We start from the raw sequence: 27,094 nt of genomic DNA on the forward strand, positions 1-27,094 counted from the left end.
ATATTGTGTTTACTCTCTCTCTCTCTCTCTCTCTCTCTCTCTCTCTCTCTCTCTCTCTCTCTCTCTCTCTCTCTCTGGGAAGTAAACGTTTTTTTGAAAGAATATAAACGGATAAACGTTTTACGTTTACACGTATCTTCGAAAAACGAAATAAAATTAGAGCCCTAGTATAAAACTATAAGAAACAACAAATTTTACTAAAATTACGAATAAATTACCATTTTTCCGTAATTTTACCGTAAGTAATTGTAAAATTAAATTTGACGGTAATTTTGCATCTCTACGATAAGATCATGTTCCTATAGGTCGGGTTTTTTTTTTACACTCGTATAGTGGATTCAACATCAGCAAAGTATTATATACATTGTTATTATATTTTGATTTGAAGAATTGTATTATAAAATTTTAAGTAATGTGTGTATTTTTATATTTATAAAATGTTTAATTTTGTGTTTATGATTTAAAAATTATAATTTATATTATACTTTTTTTAAAAGGTAATTTAGCGCGCTATTTGTATAACATTGGCCTGTTCTTTTTGGCTGAACTTTTGCACCAGTTCATCTTTCTTCCTCTTTTTTCCTCTTGGAGAGAAAAGGAAGAAAGATGAACTGGTGCAAAAGTTCAGTCAAAAAGAACAGGCCTATTGCGATTTAGCCGGACTCGCACCACGCCAGACGCCAAAACGTAACTACGTAGTTCTCGAATCGAAAATAGATGTATTGGCGCTAGTGTATGGGCAATTCTATGTAAAATGTTGGGCTAGCCGATCTTAGGTTTCTCTCTGTCCTAATGATCCTAAACTTGCCGGACGATAATTGCTCTTTGAGTCCGATTACTTCGATTACCATTCCAAGATATTGTGTATGTGGCACGTGCACTGGATGGATCGGCAATAGCCATCAATGTAGCTAAGATAATTTTAATCATTTTTCGAAGGTATATACGATATACGTACAGTGTCAGCGTTCATTGTCTATGTCTAGGTTGTCGACAAGATCACGAACCCCACGAATGCTTATCAATGAAATATTAAATACCGCACGTATAGATTTCATCAGGCATTTTTAGACATCTTGTCATCCTGTGTATTCGTGACAGATGTGTATATTGAAGTAGGATTCATAGTGAGTTTAGTGAAGATTGCAAAATTTTGTTGATGAAACATTCGATTTTCTGCTAGAATTTTATTCAAGGGAGATTTATAATAATGGCCATTCTACAATAAATTAGTCATAAATCAGAAGTTAGAAGCTGGAAATTAACGACTGTGATTGGTCAATTTCCAGCTTCTAACTTCTGATTTATGATTAATGGCTTGTTGCAGAATGCATGTAACAGTTTGTTGGCGATCTTGATTTCGTTCTTATTTGTTGCAGATGAAGGGACTCATATTTTTTTACATACTCTCATTATGCTCCAGTCAACTTGGAGCCGACAAGAAGATCAACAAATACGTAACAACTTTAATAAATGCCAAATGGAAGGAAACACCTCTTGTTCTCGAGGCAGCTGAATATCTTAGCGATGAGAATCCAAATTACTTTTGGAAATTTGTTGAATCATATTCCAAAATAACTAAATATTCTACACCACGTAATTATGTTATTATTTGATTACGTTATTTTTCAGTTGAATTGAAAGTGCAAGCCAGTCATACTCAATTTCTCTAATTATTTCAAACAGGTACACAGCAGGACAATTATAACATAATTTTGCAGTTGGCTCAAAATTATCTGTCTCAATCTGAGATAGCAGTTTTTAAGTTAGCAATGTCTTTACGTATTTATTCTGCACGTGTGGAAATGTTCTTTCAAATGGCTGTGAATAAAAATGTTTCTTCGTATGGATTGTGCGACAATTTTGTTAACATTGGTGAAACATTTACTTGTTCTCTAGAAGATATAGATAGGTTGCTTGAACAGGTTGGCAGTTTAACATATTGTATTATATAATTCATCTATTAAAATAATTTATTTGTTAACATAACTCACATAATTACATTATTTATTTTTCAGGATACATGGGAAACTGTAGATACTTATGATGTAGATCATAAATATTTAAGTACTCCGGAATCTGATAAAATAATGATATTGTATGGTCAGGTTGGGACATCTACGTTTATTGATTTTCATGAGAAGCTAAAAAATATAGCAGAAACAAAAGGAATCAATTACATTCTTCGTCATTTTATTAAGGATTATAATGTAATAGAAATACATTTTAGACATTGAATATACTATATAGAATTTTGTTTCTTATATCTGAACTATATAGAATTTTGTTTCTTATATCTGAAACGTTTTACAGGAGAGGGAGGATATGAAATTGCGTTTATCAGGCTATGGTGTAGAGTTGCAAATGAAATCTACAGAGTACAAAGCAACTGATGATTCTGATATTAAAGACAACACAGGAAAAAGCTCCGAAATGGCAAACGATGGCATGGAAGAAATTGAAGGGATCAACTTTATGATTTTAAAGTAAGGTGGTTAGTAAGAACGTAAAGTGTTTAGTTTATGTATTTCTACATGTTACTTTGCATCAATATGGTGTAATGTATTATTTTTTCAGGAAATTATATCCAGATCATCAAGCCGAATTGGATAAAATACAGACATATTTACTAGAAACTAGTCATGAAATCGGTGCTTTTAAAGTATGGCAGTTTCAAGAACTAAGTCATCAGGCAGCTGAAAGAATAATGAAGTCTCCTTCTGCAGAAGCACTAAACATCTTGACTGATATATCGCAAAATTTTCCTATGCAAGTATGTATTGAAATGAATTATGTATCTATATGGCTGGGTATATATGTAATAATTTATTTTTATATAGGCAAAATCACTAATCAGAACTAAAGTAAATATTGATATGAAGAAGGAAATGAAATTGAATCAAGAAATATTTATGGCAAGTCTAAATATACAGCCAACTGATACAGCGCTTTTCATCAATGGCTTATATTTTGACCTGGAAGCTATTGATATTTTAACCCTTTTAGAATCTTTAAGGAATGAATTACGAGTGATGGAAGCTCTTCATAAAATTGGTACACTTTGCAAATAGTTATATATATGTAAATTTTAAATAATATAACTTTAAACTATACATATTTAAAGAATATATTTTTATGAATTATTTTAGGTTTTAGTAATAAAAAAATGAGTAAATTATTAGCTTTGGATTTATCTGGAGGTACAGATAATCAAAATTTTGCAATGGACATAAGAGATTCCGCAATTAATTGGATCAACGATATCGAAAATGATCCACGCTATAGTAATTGGTCACCGTCGTTAACCGAATTATTACGGCCAACATTTCCTGGCATGCTCAGAAATATTAGAAGAAATTTATATAATCTAGTTAGTATTATTAAATTAGTAATAACAATAATTCCTTATTTTATGTTGAATAATTAATACATGATTTTTCTTCAGGTATTAATTATCGATCCTTTAAGTGACGATTCCATGCCACTTATTGCTCTGGCACAATCTCTCTATGCGCATTCTGCACCATTGAGGGTAGGATTTGTCTTTGTGACAAATTATAATACATCTGTAACAGGTTTAATGGATGCCAGTGTCGCAGTTAACAATGCATATCACTATTTTGCAGACACTAGAAGTCCAAAAGAGGCTTTACATTTCTTGTCAGAGGTGAAGCTTTATATTTAGCATTTTAATGTGTCTTTATTTTAAAAATAATAATATTTATTTTTGCTTCAGTTGGGAAATTACATCGGGCATTCTGGTGCCGACGTGGATGATATAAAAAAAGTTATTAGATCCAGAGACTCATCCGCTAGTATACCTTACATTCTTGGTGAGGAGTCAGAATATGATGTAGGACGGCATCTAGCCAGCGACTTTATAAAACGATGTGGTTTCAAGAAGTTCCCACAAGCTTTGTTAAACGGTGTACCTTTGACACCTAATCAGATCAATTCTGAATCGTATGAGGAAGCAGTGTTATCTACTATTATGTTGCAAACTCCTATATTACAAAAAGCAGTGTATCGAGGTGAAGTAACAGAAGGAGACGACGTCGTTGATTTCCTCATGAACCAACCAAACGTTATGCCACGGTATGTAACACTTGTAGTTAAATCTTTTTTATATCTAATCAACATAGTAAATTGTTTAGGTTTGATTACCTTGATTATTTCGCTTTCTAGATTGAACGAACGTATTTTAAAAGTGGATAAGAATGCATGGTTAAATTTAATCGGTACAGTTCCTGAAGATGATGATTATACTAAATGGGCTTCTCAAAATCTATCGACTTATTTAATGAAGAAAATGAATTACTTGTTCGTACCGCGTCGCAATATGCGTCATTTATATTCCTTCTGGGTTGTAGCTGATTTGAAATCATTATCTGGCAGACAATTACTACGAGAGGCTCTTGAATATGTAGTATGTAATTTAGAATTATACTTCGTGTGATATATATAAAATAGAATATATAAAATTTATATATTTTTATTAGGAATCAAATACTGATGCGCGAATTAGTATTATTATTAATGCTGAAGATGACTCGAATTTAAAGTCTGATATTAACAAAATTGTGCTTGCTGCAATAAGTGCATTATCACCGGAAAAGGCTATACTTTACATGCGTAAAATCCTCAAAGAAGACACCGTAGCTCTCATTGCTAATGATAACTTTGAGATTGAGGTAAGATATACGTCTATAAGTGATATATATGAATCTGTGGCAGCAATCTTAGAGAATCAAAATTCGATATTATCATTGCATCAACATTACATTAAAGCCGTTTTAAACATGGAATTGGGAACAAGAGCAGTTTTGTGCAATGGCCGTGTTATTGGCCCTTTGGATGATAATGAAGAATTTACAAATGACGACTTCTCTTTATTAGAAAGATTCAGCCAAAGCAACTATGGCGAGAAATTATTTATGAAATTGATAAAGGATCAAATCTTCAATGAAGATGAATATGGTATTTCATGATTTATTACTTAAAAATCATAGTTTTAAATGTATGCGGTAAAAATCATTAAATGTAATATTTTATGTAGAAGAAAATAATATTACGGATGATATGATTATGAAGATCACTTCACTCTTAGTGCCACGTCCACAAACTCGAAGTCGATATGATGTTCCTTTCCATGGAGATGATCACAGGTAAAATAATGACTTTTATATATAAAAATAACTAAAGAACACAACATAGACAAAAATGTTCAATCACTGAATATATATTACATACAAGAATTCATATTTATATACATATGTTTGTTTTATTTTGCAGCGTTATAAAAATTCCAGCAGCTAATCCCGATGAAGTTGCCTTTAACTTTATTGCCATTGTAGATCCAGTTTCACGTGGTGCTCAAAAATTGGGCCCAATATTGAAAACACTACAACAAGCCTTAAATTGCAATATAAAAGTATTTTTGAATTGCGTAGACAAGAATAGCGATATGCCGTTGAAAAGGTAAGTAATGTTTGAGTTTCTTCATAATTTTTTCTTATTTGTTATAAATTATAATATATTTTTCACTCTTATTACAGCTTTTATCGATTTGTGCTCGAACCCGAGTTGCAATTTACAACAGAAGGAGATATTAGTGGTCCTATCGCAAAATTTACAAAACTTCCAACTTCATCTTTATTAACACAATACATTCATGCACCTGAGAACTGGCTTGTTGAAGTAGTTCGCAGTGTTTATGATTTAGATAACATTAAACTTGATAATGTTGCAATAGGCGTACACAGGTAAAAATATTAAAATATATCTTATTATAAATATTTGAATCAAATAATTTTTATTTTAGTTTTATTAAAACTTATTTTTTGTATTGCTTCAGTGAATTCGAATTAGAATACTTGCTGCTCGAAGGTCACTGTTTTGAAGCAGTAATGGGAAATCCACCAAGAGGCCTTCAATTCACATTAGGCACTGAGAAACAATCTGTGATGGTTGATACTATAGTAATGGCCAATCTAGGATACTTCCAACTTAAAGCAAATCCTGGCGAATGGGTGTTGCGACTTCGGCAAGGACGGTCCGCAGAAATATACGACTTTACTACTATTGATGGACAGAACGTTATACAAAATGGTAACGATGTGAAAGTCCTTATAAGTTCTCTGAGAAGTCACGTGTTGAAAGTGAAGGTTTCCAAAAAGCCAGACAAAGCGGGGGTAGATCTTTTATCGGACAACGAGAAAGATTCTGGATTATGGAACTCCATTTCTAGGTACATTCGATTGATTGAATTATTCGTATTCTATGTTTCACGAATTCCTAATGCTGGGTGTTAGTATTTAACATGAGTAGTATGGTATTCCGTTACCTTTGAACTTAACTTTTATTTGTTCTCTCTTTTTTAGCATTGCCAAATTTTGGTAAGCTTCTCATTATTATGTAGTTAATAATTATACATTCATAATTTTCTATAATTAAGTACACACATACACATACTTCATAAATCAGAGATAGATACATACATATATACTATAATGGAGAACATATTTGTGGCTTTAAATTCTAACATCCAGTTAATCTGCAATCTTGATGAATACTTTGAACTATTAGTTCATTCACATTGATTATTATAATTCCAAGTCACCAATATGTGTTCTTGTCTTCAATTTATCGTCTTATTAACTGACTTGACATATCACTGCTTTACTAATACAGCTTGTATTAATTGGGATACTTTATCGCTGATATAAAATAGTTAAATGACAACTCAAATTTGCAATAAGTCTTATATATGTTTTGATATATTTCCAAAACTAGGACGTTTACAGCGACAGACGAAAATGAAGATAAAGATGAGAAATTAAATATCTTCTCTCTTGCCTCTGGGCATTTATATGAAAGATTTTTGAAGATCATGATGCTAAGTGTTATTAAACACACTAAAACACCAGTCAAATTCTGGTTTTTAAAAAATTATCTTTCACCAACACTGAAGGTAAATGTCTATATAGCAAATAGTAATGAAATCTTCTCTATTCTTTTTCCAATTGTGAAAACAAGTAACAAAGTCTTTCTTATGATATAGGATTTTTTACCTCATATGGCTAAGGAATATGGCTTTGAGTATGAACTTGTTCAATACAAGTGGCCTCGTTGGCTTCATCAACAAACTGAAAAACAGAGGACTATTTGGGGATATAAAATTTTGTTCCTCGACGTACTGTTCCCGCTGAACGTTAAGAAAATAATATTTGTTGATGCTGATCAGGTAGAGAAATTTAAAATGTGTAGCGATATAATTATTCTTAATTATTTTATTTGTTTTTTTTTAATTATTTATCATTTTTGTACAGGTAGTAAGAGCAGATTTGAAGGAATTAGCAATTTTGGATCTTGGCGGTGCACCTTATGCGTATACGCCATTCTGTGACAGCAGAACCGAAATGGATGGTTTCAGATTTTGGAAGCAAGGATATTGGAGAAATCACTTGCAGGGTCGTGCTTACCACATTAGCGCGCTATATGTGGTTGATCTCAAACGATTCCGTCGTATTGCTGCCGGAGATAGGCTGCGTGGCCAGTATCAGGCATTAAGTCAAGATCCAAATAGCTTATCAAACCTTGATCAAGTATGTAAAACGAATAATTTTAATATTTACAATATAAAGAAGACTATATACTGTTACTTATTATAATCGTCACAACATCGTTTCTTTGCGTTTTTGTAAAATAATCGGTGACGATTTTAGGATCTCCCTAACAATATGATCCATCAAGTGGCCATCAAGACACTACCACAAGAATGGTTATGGTGTGAAACTTGGTGCGACGATGCATCCAAGAAATATGCCAAAACTATAGATTTAGTATGTATTTTCATTTACATCGCAAAAATGAATATGTTTATTTCTGTAAATGAAATATAATATTTCTAAAGTTTTATATTTATTAAGTAATTGTCTTTTTCTTTCTCGTTTCTTGTGTTATATAGTGTAATAACCCGATGACTAAGGAAGCGAAATTACAAGCAGCCATGCGTATCTTGCCGGAATGGGTGGGTTACGACGAAGAAATTAAAGTTCTGCAACAAAAGATAGAGAATGCAAACAGACAGACATGGAGAGACAACGGTATATTTCTCGCAATAAATCTTTTAAATGCATGCATATATTTCTTTTTACGAGACATTTATTATTTTTCTTTGTTTCAGAAACTGTTGAACATGTCTCAAGCCACAATGAATTGTAAATTATATATGATGATCTGAAGGATATATTGAATTCCAAGATTGTTAAACAAATTTTATAAAATTCTGTATAAAGAAATTTTCGTTTGTCCTAGATTAACAAACGTCAATACGTAAAAATTTATATATTTCACTTTTGTAATTAACGTTTGGCACTTATGTGTAAATATTTGCTACTGATACTCGTGTAAACTCTAAAAATAAGGATGTATTGGAAGCTGAAGGTCTCTATTACTTATTAGATCCATACTTCGTATAATATCTTAAATTATAATCTTCAAAACAATCTCATCTTTTCGTATTACAAACGCGCAAGATTACTACTTCTTTAAACCAAGTTGAAGCAAGAAGTCAGTAAAGTCCATAATTGCCGATATTACAGTATTCTGGTTGCTCATGAGCATACAATTCTGTTCATGTTATTGAGCCAATGTTGTGATTGATTATTGTCTACTATGATAGTTATAAGAAATAAACTTGTAATATTTGTAAAATATCTTTGATATTTCCTCCTGTAGACTATAACAAAGAAAGACAGAAGACAAAAAAAAAAAGAGTTAAAATCTTATCGACATTAGGCCTTTAAATAAAATTTGTCTGTACATAGTGTTATGTACCGATAAATTTATTCGTAGATACTAGAAATCCGATTCTATTTTTAATGAGTTTTTGCGATATATTTTTCAGCACGGATCATTGCATGCGTTAATGACGATTGTATCTTTCGTAGGAATTTATTTTGAACGCCGCGGCCGCGAAGCTAATTAGAGCGAGGCGAGTGAAGAAATTTGACACATTTCTGTAACCCAAACATTCCATAATACAATTCTTCGATCATATCGAAATGGGAATGATAGAGCAACGATCGGAGCAGGCTTAAAACCATTGCGTCCTATCATTGATCATTTTTCAATTGAGGATCGAGCATAATGCGCGAGGTCGCACGAAATGGATGTTCTAATTTCTTGTGATAAATTTATCATCGTTTATCTTATTTCGCTTATTTTGTGATTTCATTGGTAGATCAATGAATGCGTAAAAGCGCAACAACGCGGACTCGTCATCAGACATCTGTGCATCTAATCAGAAGCGGTTGCTATTGACCGCTCTCGTGGAGACAAAGATATCAAATTGATTGATTTAGGTCGTCATGTGTGCGTCCCCTTTGTTCATAATATTTATGTAAACACATCAAGAGAGAAAGAGAGAGCCAGACCGCCACGCACTAATGACATCTCCCGACGCATAGTAACCCCGCGCTGCCGCAGATTTGCCTTGCCTTGCCTTGCCTTGGCTGCGCGATCGGTTTGGCGGACGGCTTCTGTCAATTGTTCGATGCTCGCGCACCCGCGTCGTTCGCACTCCTCCTCGGCGATCTGCCTGGAAAATTCACGACATGGATAACAGCGGAGATAAATCCGCCGACGTAGAAATTCTCCCTGTAGTCGTCGAACAAAACAACATAGCCAATGAGTAAGTCTTGTTTTGATTATATATATATATATTTTGATGTTTGGATATAACTCGTTCTTGTACTTCTTGTTTGTTAGCAGATTTAATTCAGTTCGTAATTAATTGAGTTCGTCGAGCATTTGATACTTTACCAAAAAAAAAACAAAGACTTGTCTTTCTTAAAATGAGACCTTGTGGATAGCAAAATTGTTCCGATAATTTGATATATAAATTAAATAATTGAAACAATTTAAAACAACACTGAATGAGGAAAATAATTAGAAAATGAAGAAAAGAGTGCTTCTTAAATTAATTCTTGAGTTGAAAAATTAAAAATTTATTTTTATATATTTATTACTAAAATTTATAGTACATAGTACAAGTATTTATATACTTTTTTTGTTTTTTGGAATTGTTGCATTAAATTGTATTATTTATGTATAAAAAACCCATTATTACAATAGCAAGTTATCGAGTATCGACCAAACGTACGCGTTATCAAACGGTCACAAATCTTGACAGTGACAAAAAATGCAAAGTAATTTTCATCGACTATTATTGTTAGAAAGTTTATAAACTGATGGCAATTGTAATACTAATATAATTTATCGAAAAATCTAAAATAATAACGTGTTAAAAATTATCCGTATCAGGGACATGCCAATCATTAAAAATCCTGCTACCTTTACGCTTTTTTATTATCGGCGACGTTCGTAAACGTAGTTTTTGATAGACAGTCGGAGGTCATCCATTAATAGATATTATTTCTTTCTGACTGTCCAACATTCTGTGTGTGACGACTTTTTTTTCTTGCGATTACGTTTCCGCGTAAACGTAAAAAGGCAACCCTAAGTATCCAATTGTTTTACACGAAACCCTACCCCTCGTCTTGCGATATCCTGCCGAATGAGTTACAAAACATCATTGCACCAGATAGCAGTCAGTAGTTCTGGTCGAACACTACCGTGAAAATGGACTTCGGTTGCACCATCGATGAGTAAATAACAAGTTCACAATTTTTCTTATCTCTTCTCGCGCTTTTAATATTATTATTTCAATTTATCAAAATTGCTAAGTTTGATTTCGACAAACGATTCAATTTCAATTGACTCCAATCAAGCAATTGCATGATCCAGGATCTCAAAACATTACCGGGATCTTGGATAGCGCGGAGACGTACAATTTAGAATCGAAAACTTCCGCATTACATTGTGTTGATTTATGAGTTTATATCATGTGAGAGCGTAGCTTTAGATAAGACTTAGTTAGAGATAATTTATTAAGTATTCCCATCTTCTCGTTACTCGCACATTCATTTTTCCAAGTATCTCATATCATGTATTTGCATTGCGCATTGATCAATGATGCACAATGCAAACCATGGCATCCATGCATACGACTATCAGCATTTAAAAAGAAGTATACGTAACAGGCATATCTTTATTATATTTCATCGCACGTCGAGAATGACTGTCTATATTTTTATACTGCATCTATATTTTTATGCTGCGAGTGAACACGATTTTCATCATACAACTAAAAGTTAGACGAACATTTTTTGACGTTAAATTTGACACACTAAATTTGACATACTATATATAATTTGACGTTAAATTTGTTTTAATTTAATTTATTATAATTCTTTATATTAATTTGTTGTGAAATTCAACTATTAGTAAAAAAAAAAGAGAATACCTATGTAAATATTGTACTGTTCTCTTTCAGCTTATTTACCTTCTTTTAAATTGTCTCTTTTGTAGCTGCTTTATTAATCATTTAATATTCCAAAAAGACAATTACACGAATACATGACACAACAGAAAAGATATTTACTTTTCAAGAGCGTGCTTGAAACAATTACTATGCAAATTTATATCATATATTTTGTGTTGTCTTCTTCGAAAGTATTTAAGCTACCATTTCCACGTCTCCCTCACTGAAATCTTTATCTTATCTAACACCGGTCTAAAATAAGTCGGTAGTCCTAAGTCTTATCGGTGAATCGGTGAAATTGGCCAACAGCTAACTTGTACGACTAAGACTCTGTTTTTCTTTATCTTGTTAACTTGTGATTAAGTTTAACCTGATGTTTCACCCAATGGATTTCATTCATGATATCATAAATAAAGCCTTCCATTTTGAATAAAACATTAAATTAAACTTAAAAGTGCGTTCCATTTGGCGCTCACAATGCTCACGAGTATTATTTGTCTTTGTAATATTTGATAAATAACAAGGATAAAATGATTCCATGAGCGTTTCAAGCATCAAGTGGAAGGCACCCTCACAAAAAAATTTAAGCAGTAAAATGTAACAGGACCATAAGGCCATAACGTAATCGGTAAATCCAATATGTTGATTTCCTTACGTCTTACTACTTAAGATTTTGGGTGTTAAAGTCTTAATTAACGATACTAATTTCCTTAAGATTAGCCAAATTCAACTTTCTTCCTTTCCATTGGTCGCCAAACGACTCACTGTACAATTAACGACTTATTGTGAATGTGAAAAATTATAATAGTCATCTACTTAAGGGGAGGTTGTAAGGACATGAAATACATATATTAATACGCTTTAAACAAACTAGATACATGTGAAAGTTACGTTCATAACATTCTGTTTTTATTGAGCAACACATTTTTATGGATTATTTTATTTGTTATTAGTTTTATTGTTATAAACAAAAATTTTTTAAATAATAACAAAAATCTGAATTTTTTTTATGTAAATATTTTAAGTACTAAAAATGACTTATGCAAAGTTTCATTGAGATTCACCAATTAGTTTGTAACAAATATTTTGTTTATTTACTAAACAACTAATGTCGAATCGATTCCATTATCTCATTTCTCACACCGATTTATTGTAGACCCGGCGTAAGATTCTTTTACAGATTTGTTATGATAATTTTGGAAGTCATCAACAAAGGCTGTTGTGATGAAGTCTCTACATTTTTCCAAGGGCAAATCAATTTTCGCTCGATCAGGGAATCTGTTAAAATTTAACGCAGTCGGAGCATGACGTGATCGCAGGAAGAATCTCTCGATTATGAAATCCGCTTCCTCGCGTGATCGACAATCGTCTCTCTGAATCGTCGCGTGCTTCTGCATCACGTGTATCAGCAATACCTCTCTGGAAAGTTACGTGAACGTTGCCCGCGTATTTATTTCACCTTCGCCACTCTCTCAGTCTCAATTCGCGCTCCATGGCGAGATCCGTGATGTGATCGTAGACTTTCGCTTAGACTCGCTTTGTCCAACAGGATCTCTCGCTATAATCTGTATTAATGGAGTTTTAAGAAACACATCACTGATCTAAAGAATTTTTTCCCTTTCTTTTTTGGAAAAGAAAATCGTGGAAAATTGACATTTCGCGTCAATCCCGCGCTGGACTTTTGAATGAACGCTGGTCTCATTCGAGACTTGAGCGAGATTGATAAGACGTATACTGCAATCAGCGTGATTATGGCGAAGACGTCAATGCGAAAGGGATAAACGACCACATTTGCCGATAAATTCGCACGAATTATTCGCACGACTAACCCATTGCGAATTGCGGATGCAACAAACCGGATCCGACTTGTGAAAGCACCTGTTGACACCATGCGGGGTCGTCAAATTCTAAGATACAAGATGTATCGGTGAATGGTGATACACTAGATACAACAAGGGTGGGGGTGTTTAGAAGTTTTAAAAACTGAGCAACGTGCGTGATAAGAAGTTTTATCTAAAAAGCGGCTAATTCGATTAATCAGAATTTCTTAAATCGGAGCTGCTTTTTCCTCAACGATTTCTCCCAGACGAGTTCAAAGTCACTTGAAATTATGGGCTACTAAAAAATAGTCTGTGTTCTTTATGAAGTTGAGTGTGGGACGAAAGCTCGACGGGACGTATCTTCTCCAAATGGAGATAGAAGAAAGAGACGGTGAGAGAAGATAGAGCAAGGAGTGAGAGAGTGACGTATCAGTGTGAGTGGGGATTTCTGATAAAGACAGACTATCTGCAAGAAAAGGCAGAGAGACTGGAAAGGAAAGATATAAAAAAAAAGGAAAGAAAAAGAGAAAGAAGAGTAGAAAGAGAATGCTCGTATATAAGAAGGAGACGGACCGATCGCTAATGTTAGATCTTTTATCTGTTAGACGAGCGGGCCCAGGCTGACCGCGGGTCTTCTTGCACCGAAAGAGCGGCAGGCCGCAGCTCCGTGCCTTCGTTCTTCGTTCGACGAGTGACGGTTGCAGTCGATTCGCGTCTCTCTGGTCGTCCGGAGGACAACAATCCACACGACTTCGCTGATTACAACACGCACCAGTCACCGTGCCTCCTTCCTCGACCGTCGCCTCCACCCGCGGCTTCTCCGCCTCGGACGAATCGCGATTTTATCTTCCTCTTTTTTTCTGGCATTCGTCTACGACTCGACTCGACGAAGGATCGCTTTCGAACGGATCCCGTTCAAAGAAGACCAACACGGCGACGTCGCGCCATCGGCGGCCGACCGACTGAGAGCTGGCTGGATCCGCGTACGCTCCACCTCGGGATCGATCATGGATGACGAGAAAATCAAGCTGTGAGTTTCTTTTCAGTCGCAATCTTTGGTCCTCGCTGTGCGCGAGTCAGGTGAGACATGGCGAAGGAGAGGTTGCGATTGCACGAGACCAGCGAGTGGAAAATTTTGCGAGATCGCAGAAACTTCGAGAGAAGGGGCTATTGTCAATCTTTCAGATTGCACTCCGTATTACGGGTTTCGGTTTGCTCTGCAGCTTTGAAGGATGCAGCTGTGGCATTTCGATGCGCGACTAATTGTTCTTCGTAATTTGTGACGAGCTTGATTTTTTAAGAGAGACGACGGTGTTGCGTGAAAGTATGACAAGTGGTGTCTGTTGGAATCAGAAAAATTGGAATGTGTTTCTCGAGAGAGTATCTTTTGGAGAATTGTTGATCTTCACAGTTAATATTCGCACATGAATATTGAAGGTGTCGAACTTCTTCTCTTTTCGGAATATATTGCTCGATATCATATTCTTGATATCGAATTGTATATTGGCAGACGGAAATTATGGGATAATCGTTGGCTAGCGGAATCGATTGAAAAATTAACTCTTTGGGGAGAGAAATTACATGTACGCATATCGTCAATCATCATCCGATAACATATATTCATGATATGATCATTGAAATCTTTCGATAACACATTCACAACACACCTTATAAAATATTTTAGATAATTTTTTTGCATTTATATTTGAGACGTAAATCTCTTTTGGAAAAATATCAAGAAGTCAAGAGTTTCTAAATTGTTAGGTCTGTTTTTTTGTGAACTATTGTACACTCTTGTACTTAAAATGAAATAGATATATGTTTGATAAAAGCGAGAAAAAAGTTCTAGTGTAGTCTAATGCAGCAATAAAAAAACATATTAATCTCTCATAAATTAGGACTTCTCATTCATAAAAGTTCTCATTCATAAAAAAGATCCGTTTTATGTAACATCGCGGAAGCCTTGAAAGAATTTGATATAAATATAAAAACATTGCGGAATGTTATTAAAAAATTTTTACATTTATCAACTGCAATCAACTGTTTTTTGACATTCACACACTCGTCGCATTGTTGGCGAGAAAGCTTTCCTCTTTCGATTTCTCTTTCTTCGGCAATGTCTCCGCGTGTTAACAAGTCGCAGAGCTAGCTCACTGATTGCCGAAATTATGCGGCAATTTTACTGTACGCGACATGCATTGTAGCTCTGCAAACACAAGGCCGCGATTCCCCTTCACTTTGCCACGCGACAGGATCTCAAATCTCAATACAATGATCGCACGCGAGGACGTGCAACCAGTTTCATGAGCATTAACAAAAACATAAACGTTTCTTCTCATTAAACACTGTCGTGCATAATTGCAGTTCTCGCACATAAAAATAACAAATTGGGTTTTTCCACAAAGTGGAATCGACTCAACAAATCTTCGCGATACGTAAATTTCTATTTTTAACACACGATTATTTTTTTATACGTTAATTATAGTCTTTACAACAACGTTTTACAAAGATTTATTCCATGAGATAGAATCCTGAAATAAAAAAGATCCTGGTGAGGAAAATTATTTCGTTCTTGCTAATAACTTTCATTGAATCGTTTTGTTGCTCCGTTTTCTCGCCCGGGTATTTACAACAAATCATTGAACTCGGATAAAATTGCGTCAACATCATTTACGTAAATCATAACTCCGAGGAACTACATAATTATGAGAAACTACTCGTACGAAGACGATAAGGGGAGTGCACTCTCGCATGATTCCCGCTCGGTTTTGTTCATCACGGAATATTTTCAGCAAATGGAATAATGGAACCAGCTTTGACCTGAAAACGTCTCGGTGTCCGTGGACCTTAAAACCTTGAAATACTTTGCGTCACTTTTGATGTCTCTTTTTTATTCTCTCGCATTAGTAATCCACGTAAAACGTGAATGGATTCATTGTTATACATTTGTATTCGTATACAGGGTGGCTTTAACTGACTATGTCACCCACCAGAGCAAGTAGAGCGAACTGATTCGAAAAGTCCTCTACCATTTCGCAATTTTCGCAATAGTTAACAAGATATTAATTACTAAAAATAGCTGAATATTGGTCTTCAATAATTTTTTTTTCTCAAATACTATAAACTATAATATCAACTTTACAGAAAAATTGTAAGAGACAAAAATTGTTTATTTTCTTCTCATAAAGTTCTGAGAATTTTTTCAGAATTTTTTCAGAATTTTTTTAATACCGTATTTTCTCATGATAATAAAAATAAGAAAATGCAGTACTAAAAAGTTGATAAAAAATTCTGAAAAAATTCTTAGAGTTCTATGAGAAGAAAATAAACAATTTTTGTCTCTTATAGTTTTTTTGTAAAATTGATAGTATTTGAGAAAAAAATTATTGAAGACCAATATTCAGCCATTTTTAGCCTATCTTGTTAACTATTGCGAAAATTGCGAAATGATAGAGGACTTTTCAATTTAGTTCGATCCGCTCTACCTGCTCATGATGGGTGACGTGATCAGTTAAAGACACCCTGTATATATATATATATATATGTGTATATAAATCCATTAAATGATTTAAAATAAATTAGAGCTTTACACTCTCCAGCGATTGATTAATGGTACATTTGCATTTGTAAATCCATTAAATAATTTAAGTACATACTCCAATGATTAATCAACGGTACGTTTGACATTTATATCCGACTCAAATAGTAAAATAATTATTTTCTATTATGTTGTATTGGGATGCTTTCATAACACGATTTGTATCACCAAATATCAAGAAAGGTAAAATATTTTAGTGTCAACTTGTATCACTAAGGGTACGATAAACGTGATACTACAAACGTTTTGAAGCGTTTTTTAATTGGTCAGTTTGTAAAATTGTTCTTTCTTCTAATTGATCCATCAAACGCTTCAAAGCATTTGTAGCGAGACTTTGACCACAGCCTTAATAGAATAAATAAAGAAATACACTCTATAGACTCTATACTTTCTTCAGATTCGTGTTAAAAGACGTGTACAGTCTTTTTATATGGAAAGGTACTTTTAAATGTGGAATATGAAAATCATTGGCTTAACCGACTTGCATGACAGATGACAATATAAGACAATTAAATTACGTATATGCAGATAATCAGCTGGACTATCTTCTTTAAAGTCCAACGACTAGATCGGACGTCATTAGAGAAAGAGCGACCATCAACGATCGTTTAAAGCACGATCGTTTGACGATCGTTTGCGGTTGACTTCTTGGGTTTCTCTCTCGTCAGCGCATCGTACCTGTAAAACCGCGTATACCGCAAGTTTTTTCTCCTTTTTTATCTCATTATCGACCCGTCACGCTTTCCAAGAGAAAATAACAAATCGAGTTAATTTATGATTGTTTAACCGAAACTGTATTATACGTAATTTTTGTGTAGATAAGATAAAGGACTTCAATGGTTTCCTAAACTATTTTTACTATCAACATTGTCAAACTATGTTCAACATGCTTGTTATCTCGCGTTAAGTCACGAGTGACAAGTAGTGGCATTTGCGAAGTGCATAATTTTATAGCCCGTGTAACGATCATGTTTTATCGCGGAGGAAGGGTGCACTCGCGTTTGTCGTGCGATCCTGAAACTATCATAGGCGCCGCGATGCGTAAGGATTGCGCTCGCTCAAGTTTTCTTTCTGGAATTATCAGTCGAGATATTTCAAAAAATACTATTTTCTCCAGACAATATTAACATTTAATATTTAATATTACCAGTTTTTTAAATTACTCGTCGCATTTATTCATACACTTTGTTAACAATCTCTTTTTCATTAAAACTGTTCCCAAGAAAAAATGTTTCATATATAATTATACATAAATATATATAATTATATAAAATTGTATAAAATTATATAAAAAATTGACATAATTATATATATACAATATGATCATATACATAACATTTTCTCCCGGGTCGTTTTATTTGATACTCGTTCTTAAGTTCTTTAGGTGCTAGTAAACGACTGGAACATGGTTAGACTAATTTTATTAAGAGATTTTATTTTATCTACTAATATCTTATTAAGAGTTTGTAAGTTTACAAAAATTCTTATCATATCAGCAATACATTTTTTCTATGAAACGTCTTGTCGACGCTCATGAAGCGATTCTCTCTGACTTGACGAGGCGAGACTGTTGTTCTCATATGTTGTTATCACAGTATAATTAATACGAAACTAACATGGTGTCGGATAGCATGACAACCGTCGTCAGTTATTAATCCTCTGGTGCATCTGATTATTTAAGAGCATATGACGATAATCCGCAGACCCCTCAACTGATCTAAAATGCATACATGTAATTACTATGAGAATAATAAGTATATGTATAAAGACGCTCGTGTAATGTAAAATCAATAAAATATTATACAAGGTCAATGATCGAGCCTAAGATGGTTGACAAATTACAATACTTATTTAATCGAACATACAATTTAAAATCTGTATAAAAATATAAAATATAAAAGAGAGAGAGAGAGAGAGAGAGAGAGAGAGAGATCATAAAGATATAAAATTAATATGTTCGATTAAATAAGTATTGTAATTTGTCAACCATCTTAAGCTCGATCATTGATCTTGTATAATATTTCATTGTTTTTCAATAATAAGTATTTTATAAAACATATAAGTAAAAAGTATTAATAGAACGACGACTTTCAAAAGTCAGTAATTTGTGTAATTTGTGTAAAAGTCCCCTATTGCTGTATTTCCGTATTGGCGGCTCAAATGATAACAAATGAAAAGTTTCCACATAGTTGTGAAACCATTTGACATTTCCTCATTAAGTGGCGAGCGTGGGAGAAAAAGAGATAAGCAACTTCATTCGCGTATATCGTGAACGAAAGGAAGTATGTCGCTCGAGATACGCATCGATGCGAGTCCTCGTGTTGTCCTCGCGTCTCATCCGCGGTATCGGCAAAAATCTACAGATTATACACTACCGGTAAGTACCTTGATTCAACGACGGAAACCGTCACGAATCTTTGTGAATATCTGATCACCGTGCCATATTTGTTCGTCTGTATTCTAAAGGACGAATTTCTGAGGGTCAGTCTTCCTTTTCCGCGCCGCGAGCACGGCCTCCGAAAAGATTAAGGCTACGCGATAAAAAAAATATATAGACGTAAAAAATATGTAAAATATTCTATAGAATACTCCTGTAATATTAAAAAAATATTTATGATATTTTCAAAATATTATAATAACATTATTTTAATTTTTTTTTTAATAATATTCATGTAACATTCTAGGAACATTTTGCGCTTATAGGGACATAACAAATACAAATAAAATGTCCGTATGAGCGTCATTGTTAGTGTATGAATATATTATAATATAATATTTATAAGAATTTTATATTATTCATAATTCTTTACAAAAATATATATTGTTTATGCACCGCAAATGCTCGTATAAGCATTTTACTTATATTAATTTATTTTTGAAGTCACAAAACTATTTTTATTATAATTTTTCATATTATGTTATATATACACGTGTACACATGTTATATACATATGTGTACGTATTAATGATATGACATAAAAACGTTCCAAAGAAATTCAAATGCGACTTTATTCAACTCTTTCACACATCTTTTAATGTAAATAGCGTATGCGATATCGCGAAACCTTCATCTCCATCGATATTTTTCGATCGTGTGATTTTGCACACGGCATCATTGTAATTCGTAATCGAATCACAGACGGTGACAGAGTAACTCACAGGTACGCGTGAAACGAATACGCATTTGCGCGCGACATCATTGAGATATCTGGCTAATAGATAATAGCATTCTGTGAAAGGCGATAAGAACTGGTCACGTATTTACGAATATAATGTGTTACTGTTATTAACAATACATATTGTGCATACAAGTGTGTCTCCATCAGGCTTTTTACAGAATTGCTTACGTAATTAAAATAGAGTAAAAAAACGTGTATATGAAAATATTTCATTTTCTTATATTCTTTTTACTTTTTTTCATTTAAAATATTGATTATTCTTAATAATATCACAATTTTAAATATGTAAAATATATTTAATAATATTCTTAATATTTCTAAGAAATATTTTTATAAATCTGCATTTAGAAATAAAGATATCTAATTTAACAAAAAATAAAGATAGAAATATTAAGGAATATTAAGAAACCTCTTTTTATCAAATTAATCAAATTATGTAAGTTATTTTCGATAAATCTCTAATCAGGAAATAGATTCCGTTACAAGTTAGAATTTTATAATCTTCACTATAATTTGGATGTATAACTTAATGGACTTTATACCGAGTTCCATAAATAATATACTACTGCCTCAAGAATCACGTCAACCAGCACAAATCTCTTCATATAGATCTTATCAAAGAAAGCTAAGAAGTATAAAACGGGATTGATATCCGATATCGTGATTTGTTGGTGACAAATAAAAAGCTACCGAAATTATTTTGACGTACCCAAAGAGTTCAATAAAATAAAATTGACATGATGAAAGAGATGATTGACTTAAAATAATTATTAAATATAAATGACTCTACGATAATGTCACTTTTTTCCCCGAATCATCGACGGCGAGCTATACACATTATTTTATTACGTAATCACTTTCTTCCATTACGCAACGTCGTCGAAAGAAAGCGTGATCGTCGTAGTGAAGTCAAAAGTCACTTTTCTGTAAAAATGATTCTTTGTACCATTACTTTAATAATATTCAACTGTATAAAATAGAAATTTATAATGATGTTTTTGCAGATTTAAAGATAAGGCGATTTATGGCTATGGAACGAGCATTCCCCCGAATAACAATGAGGACGAGGAAAATGAGATGTCACCACGGAAGGTCATCTTCTGCGTTCATGGAAAATTGTCAGGTTGTTGTACGGTTGTGAAAAGCTCCGGCGACGAAAATACAACTACGGACTATCAACAAAATCCATGTACGTTTTCTTTGCGAGATATATATAATAATGCGATTTAAGGGGCCTTTCACCTTTGCCGGCCATAAAATTATTCTATTCTCATGAATTTTTTAATGAAAATTTTTAAGAATCTTTGATGGCATAAAAAATGTTAAATTTTTTTCAAAAAGTTATTACTTTCTCGTTTGTAAAACATTGTTGTTACAAAAACTTAATTATAATTCCTGCGCAAAAGTATTAGGAAAAACAAAAGAAAAAACCAGGAAATTATCTTAATTAGTTTTTTAATTATCATTTCTACAAGGTCAAAGACATTTAAAGAAAAATTTCGAGAAAAATGTGTTTTTTAATGCGCGTTTTAGTTTTACTTTATCCATATGGAAGTTTTTTCAGTGCACTACGTTTATTCTGTAATAAACCTTCTCCTTTTACGTCAGTTTCTTTAGTCACCGAGCAATTCTAGCTTTTTTTAAGGAAAATGTGCGAAGATCCTTCACGCGCTGCCTTTCCTTTTGGTCAGCATATATCCTTGCTATTTGATTATTTGAGAAAGTGATAATTAAAAAGTGAAATGAAAATTATCTGAAAAATAGAGATAACAATGGCAAATCATTATAAGAAAAATATCCGTCCAATTCTCTATTAGTGCGTCCTAAATTAACTGGGAAGACTAAAAAAACCTATCATATTTTATTATATTAAAATATAATTTTTGCATCGATCAAATAACTTTAATTGACATTTAACGAGTTTGACTTTTCAAGTAGCTCCTTTTTTTTTTACTAAATTAATCACTTATATTACTTTCTTGTGATTATTTTTAGTATCTCCAGAAGATCATTGTCACAGGGAGAGGAATGAAGAGATCGACAAAAAAGCCCGAAAGAAGTTGTTGATCGCCAGTGCGCTCTGCGTTATTTTTATGATAGCAGAAATCGTCGGTAATATAACAAAATGCGTTATCTATATAAACAAGAATATGCAAAAATTATTTATGGTCTCAGAGTTATCATAAATTTTCTTCTTATTTTTCTTTTTCTCTTTAGGCGGAGTATTATCGAATAGTTTGGCTATAGCAACTGATGCCGCACATTTGTTGACTGACTTTGCGTCTTTTATGATATCTCTTTTTTCCATTTGGGTCGCCAGCAGACCAGCCACTAGAAAAATGCCTTTTGGTTGGTATCGAGCGGAGGTGAGTATTTTTTTCCTCTCCCTTTGATGTGGATATTCAGATAAAATTGATTTAGCTAAACGTGGAATCTTATTGATAAATAAGTATAATTTACATTATTAATTATTTAGATGTAGAAGTTAGTGATATGAAATTAGTGAAGTTAGAATGAAGTGAGAACAGTATATACATGGAATAAATATTGCGTGAATTTTATTAAAAATAGTTTTTAATTAATTTCGAAATTATTCGTGATATATTACAAAAGAAAGACAGTTAATGCACACGTGAAAAAAATGTACGTATGCTGTATCTCAGAAATTCTTTTCCAAAGCAGTGTATTTTATAAAACAATGGAAATATTACAACACGGAAATTGATGATAGGACATTTTCATATTCGCTGTTTTAGGTTATCGGGGCATTGACTTCGGTTTTATTGATATGGGTAGTTACCGGCATTTTATTCTACCTCGCGATAGAAAGAATTGTCCATAAAGACTTCGAACTGGATGCAACGGTGATGTTGATCACGTCTGCAGTTGGTGTTGCGGTAAATCTAGTGTTAGTGGTATCATTAAAGATAATATTTATTTAATCTTCTGTACTTAACTCAATGGCGATTCATGCAATATGATACACGATTGTTCCTATAACAATGGGAAATATAATGTACTTAATGTAACATTAACCCAAGTAACACATGAAGTTTCAAAACTACGATAACGTTGTCGCAGTTTAAATAGCACCATCAGATACTGCCATAACGTCATTGTGACGTTTTGAAAATTGTAGCAACAAAACAAGACAACATTAAAAACGATGTCGGAGCCATTTGAATGCATAATTATTCTGCTATACCCTGGTGAAAATTTTTCTCAGAATTTTTCATATAATTTTTCAGAATTTCTATATAATTTTATAACTTTTTCACATTTTTTTTATACGAATCAGAACACTTCTCAGAAAATCCACATCTTTTTTCAGAATTTTTCATATATGTTAGTTATGAAATATCGTATGATTTCTATATACATAAGATTTATTGTAAGTATAATTTCTGATGAAATTTTATAAAATCTAAAAAATATAAATATATTTTTGTTAAAATTATGGGTTGAGAAATTTCAGAATATTTCAGGGTTTACTTGTACGAAAAATTCTGAGAGAAAATGTAAACTTTCTGAGTATTTTCTGAAAAATGTTCCAATTTGTATAAAAAGTCTGAAAAAAATTTTCACCAGGTAAAGAGATTGTTACATTTCGATGCTTTAAATTTGAAAGCATCGAAATGTAACAATCTCTTTACCTGGTGAAAATTTTTTTTAGACTTTTTATACATTTTAAAGTTTAAAATGTTTGCGATAACTGCAACGTTTAAACTGCATTGTTTAAATTGCAACATGTAGCAGAGCTATCGTCACAATGTCATTAGACCATTTCGACAAAGTTTTAACAACAAAAATTGGATAACATTTTTAGACTTTGAAAATGATGTTGCAGCCATTTGATTACATAACTATTTTACTGTAAAAAGATTGTCTCATATTACAGCAGAGTCAGAATAAAGACAAACAGACTAATAAAGGAGAATGTTTTTTTGTATGTAAATTAATAAAAAATCAATAAAAGTTAATTTTTAACTTTTTAATTTGTAAGAAGAGAAGTAAAAAAATTTATTTTTTGGTTTAACTGGAATTGAATCTCTGGCAATCGTTTCATTTCACTAAGATGAAATTTAAACATTAATAATTATTGCAAATTATTACAATTTATAATGTACATATACGTATACATGTAAGTATACTAGCGCGGACAAACATTTATAAATATACTGATTACCATTAATACATGACCATTGATACTTGACCATTTTGTTGCTATGATATATGTTAAATATATTGCAATATAACATTGATAATCACGTTTTGTCTTTTGTATATACAAATTACAGCCGAATTTTCTAAACTTTTGCAAGTTTCTTTTCATCTTGAAAACATTGATCTTGAAACTATTCACTTTTTAACTTTAAAAGTAGCAAAATGGCTGAGGCTAGTTTTGGCTTTTCTGATAACTATCACAGTGACTTTACAATTATCAGTACAAATAAAATAACTGTGCATTTTGACTTTCTTTAGTTGTCACAGTCACTGTACAACTATTATAATACACAGCTAAAGTAACTGTGGCTACATTTTGATCTTTTTAATAGTTGTCACAGCACTTTTGCAATTACAAAACCCATAAAATAACATTTGCTGCTAAGATATAATTAAGGCTGGTAGAATGTAATAATTACATTTTTGCTGTAGCAGCGAATTTAGTCAGACTGTGTTACTTGGGGAACATCTCGTTGCGTACTATAATCGCGAATAATATACGAATTAATTTAAATGTGCGAAATGAGAAATCTTTGAGAATTAATTGAATTACATGAATGGCCTGATTTGAACTTTATTTTAAATAAAAAAATTAGCTCAAAATTGTAGATATAAAATAGTTGTAACAAAATTTCTAGAATTAGCGTCTTTACTTAATTACTTTAGAGAGAAATATATGCATCATACGTATGTGATATTATAGAATGGGCCTGTCGTTGCATCAGCATGGCCACAGTCACGGCGGACACAGTCACGGTGGGCACAATCACGATGATGAGGAAAATGGGCATGATCATGATCTTAAAGACGAGCAATCAAAAAAGAATATCAATGTGCGCGCCGCATTCATTCACGTTTTGGGTGATTTTATTCAGAGCGTGGGAGTATTCGTCGCCGCATTAGTCATTTATTTTAAGGTATCTTCAAATTTTTATTAGTAATTTACCAACCATATTATTACATACTTTTATCGTGTCTCGTAAAATAAAAATAAAGCTTTGAAAAATTGTCATTCTTGCGTTCTTCATATATTTATCTTTTATAGAAGTTTTGTGACTCAATGAACAAACAGGCTTGTCTATCGAAAACATAAAGCATGACTAATATAATCGATTAATATTTCAGCCAAGTTGGAGCTTAGTGGATCCAATATGTACATTCCTCTTCTCCATATTAGTTATTTTCACTACAGTGGCGATTATTAAAGATGTAATTAATGTCTTGATGGAAGGTATTCCTAAGGGTTTTGACTATTCGCATGTGGAGAACACCTTTATGCAAATAGATGGAGTCGTTAAGGTGCACAATCTTAGAATCTGGGCGCTTTCACTCGATAAGACTGCTCTGTCAGCGCATCTTGCTATAAGTACGTACACCCAAAAATACAATTTAACATGTACACTTCTTATTTACGCATTTTAGTTATGCAACCAAGCTAAAGTCTTAAAATAATGTACGCCGTCACAAAGCATGCTCGTATTTATAGATTCTCAAATTCTTGCATCTGATACTAGATCCTTTAGCACTATCCTAGATCATTATATATATATATTTCTCGATTCAAACTGTATAAATTCTTGCATTTCATCGTTCAACTTTAAGCTTCTAAATTTATTATTATAAGTAAAATCATGTTTCGCATTCATATTATTGTCTTATTATCTATTTATTATTTTGCGATATTTATTTTTTATTGGAACATGCGATGTTTTTATTCGCAGAACCTGGATCAAGTCCCCAGAACATTTTATGCACCGCTACGCGGAATATCCACGACAAATACCAATTCTTTGAGATGACGTTGCAAATAGAGGAATTCAATGAACGAATGGAGAACTGCAAACAGTGCAAAGCGCTATCATAATAAGACAGTTACTGTTATCGTACTTATGTGTCCTATAGTCACAAAATAAGGGACGCAATGTGCAACGAAGATAATTTTAGATCGTTATCATCACAATCATATTCATCACAAATGAAGCCGTAAAGATTGCTTTATTCACGAAAGCAGCATACATGCATCACATTGAACTGTTGTTATACATTTTCTTTTTTCCTTTCTTTTTTTTAACCAGCTCATATAGATACATACGAGCAATCAATGTCACTCGTACAACGCGCGACGTGTTTATTATGAATAGTTTGTGTGTTATTCCTTTATGAGCTGATAAATTATAATTAGTTTCACAAATAAACCAAGATATATCATCGATTGTTTCAGTTACGATAAGTATTGTAAATGTTTCTCACGTTGATTTTCATACTAATAGATGGATATGTTAATCTTTCAAGTTAAAAATTGTAAAAATAATTAATATTTATTTTTAAGAGTGACTGTAAATGCTTCAGTAAAAGCATCGACGAGATATTATTAAAGATGACCGGCTAAAGACTTTTCGTATCCATGAAAGGACCCAAGGAGAGCTTGCCCATAATTATAGAGCATTGACATCATCAACTGTTTTGGCTGAGGATAATAAACATGATCTTTATAAGGACAGGTTTAATGTTATCCTCCCCAAACAAGACATATATTCAAAAACGAGACATGAGACATCTTAAAAACATTTTTTTAAAAAGACGTCTTAAGTCTACCCGTACAGCATACTTTATCTCAGAGATGTTCCTGCTAACGTTCTCAGAATATTGGGGCATTTTCAAGATATTCTTCAGAATATCCCTAGCTTGGATATCTGTGCTACGGGTAATCTACAGTGTGTTCTTTACTTTCTATTTCTTGTTTTTTACCTCATGCCTTTTTTCCTTTACGACCGTTTCATTGACAATCACATTTCTTTTCATGTACGTTTCTTATCTCTTTTGAAGTTCATCAACTTTTATTTCGGGCGAAAGAAAATAAAAAAATAAATAAGAGGCAAAAAGGCAA

The 27,094-nt window shown here is 32.7% G+C and overlaps 1 protein-coding gene across 1 annotated transcript; it reads left to right on the forward strand.

Moving 5' to 3' along the window:
* Nucleotides 1-749: 749 nt before the first annotated feature.
* On the forward strand, nt 750-26,877 carry LOC108730510 (UDP-glucose:glycoprotein glucosyltransferase-like). The gene is given in 30 exon segments (XM_018460251.1): nt 750-1,127; nt 1,380-1,596; nt 1,687-1,925; nt 2,019-2,210; nt 2,314-2,486; nt 2,578-2,773; nt 2,841-3,054; nt 3,150-3,370; nt 3,446-3,667; nt 3,737-4,095; nt 4,186-4,426; nt 4,500-4,977; nt 5,057-5,165; nt 5,293-5,478; nt 5,556-5,762; nt 5,855-6,247; nt 6,793-6,970; nt 7,061-7,243; nt 7,329-7,604; nt 7,725-7,841; nt 7,967-8,121; nt 9,558-9,607; nt 9,610-9,694; nt 20,988-21,172; nt 21,979-22,095; nt 22,201-22,349; nt 22,740-22,891; nt 24,911-25,124; nt 25,333-25,573; nt 25,929-26,877. Coding segments are annotated over 29 exon segments (5,892 nt in total). The 5' UTR covers nt 750-1,127; the 3' UTR covers nt 26,072-26,877.
* Nucleotides 26,878-27,094: the final 217 nt, after the last annotated feature.

Source organism: Mycetomoellerius zeteki, unplaced genomic scaffold, assembly GCF_001594055.1.
Source record: "Mycetomoellerius zeteki isolate Tzet28-1 unplaced genomic scaffold, Tzet1.0 scaffold93, whole genome shotgun sequence".
NCBI classification, from domain to species: domain Eukaryota; kingdom Metazoa; phylum Arthropoda; class Insecta; order Hymenoptera; family Formicidae; genus Mycetomoellerius; species Mycetomoellerius zeteki.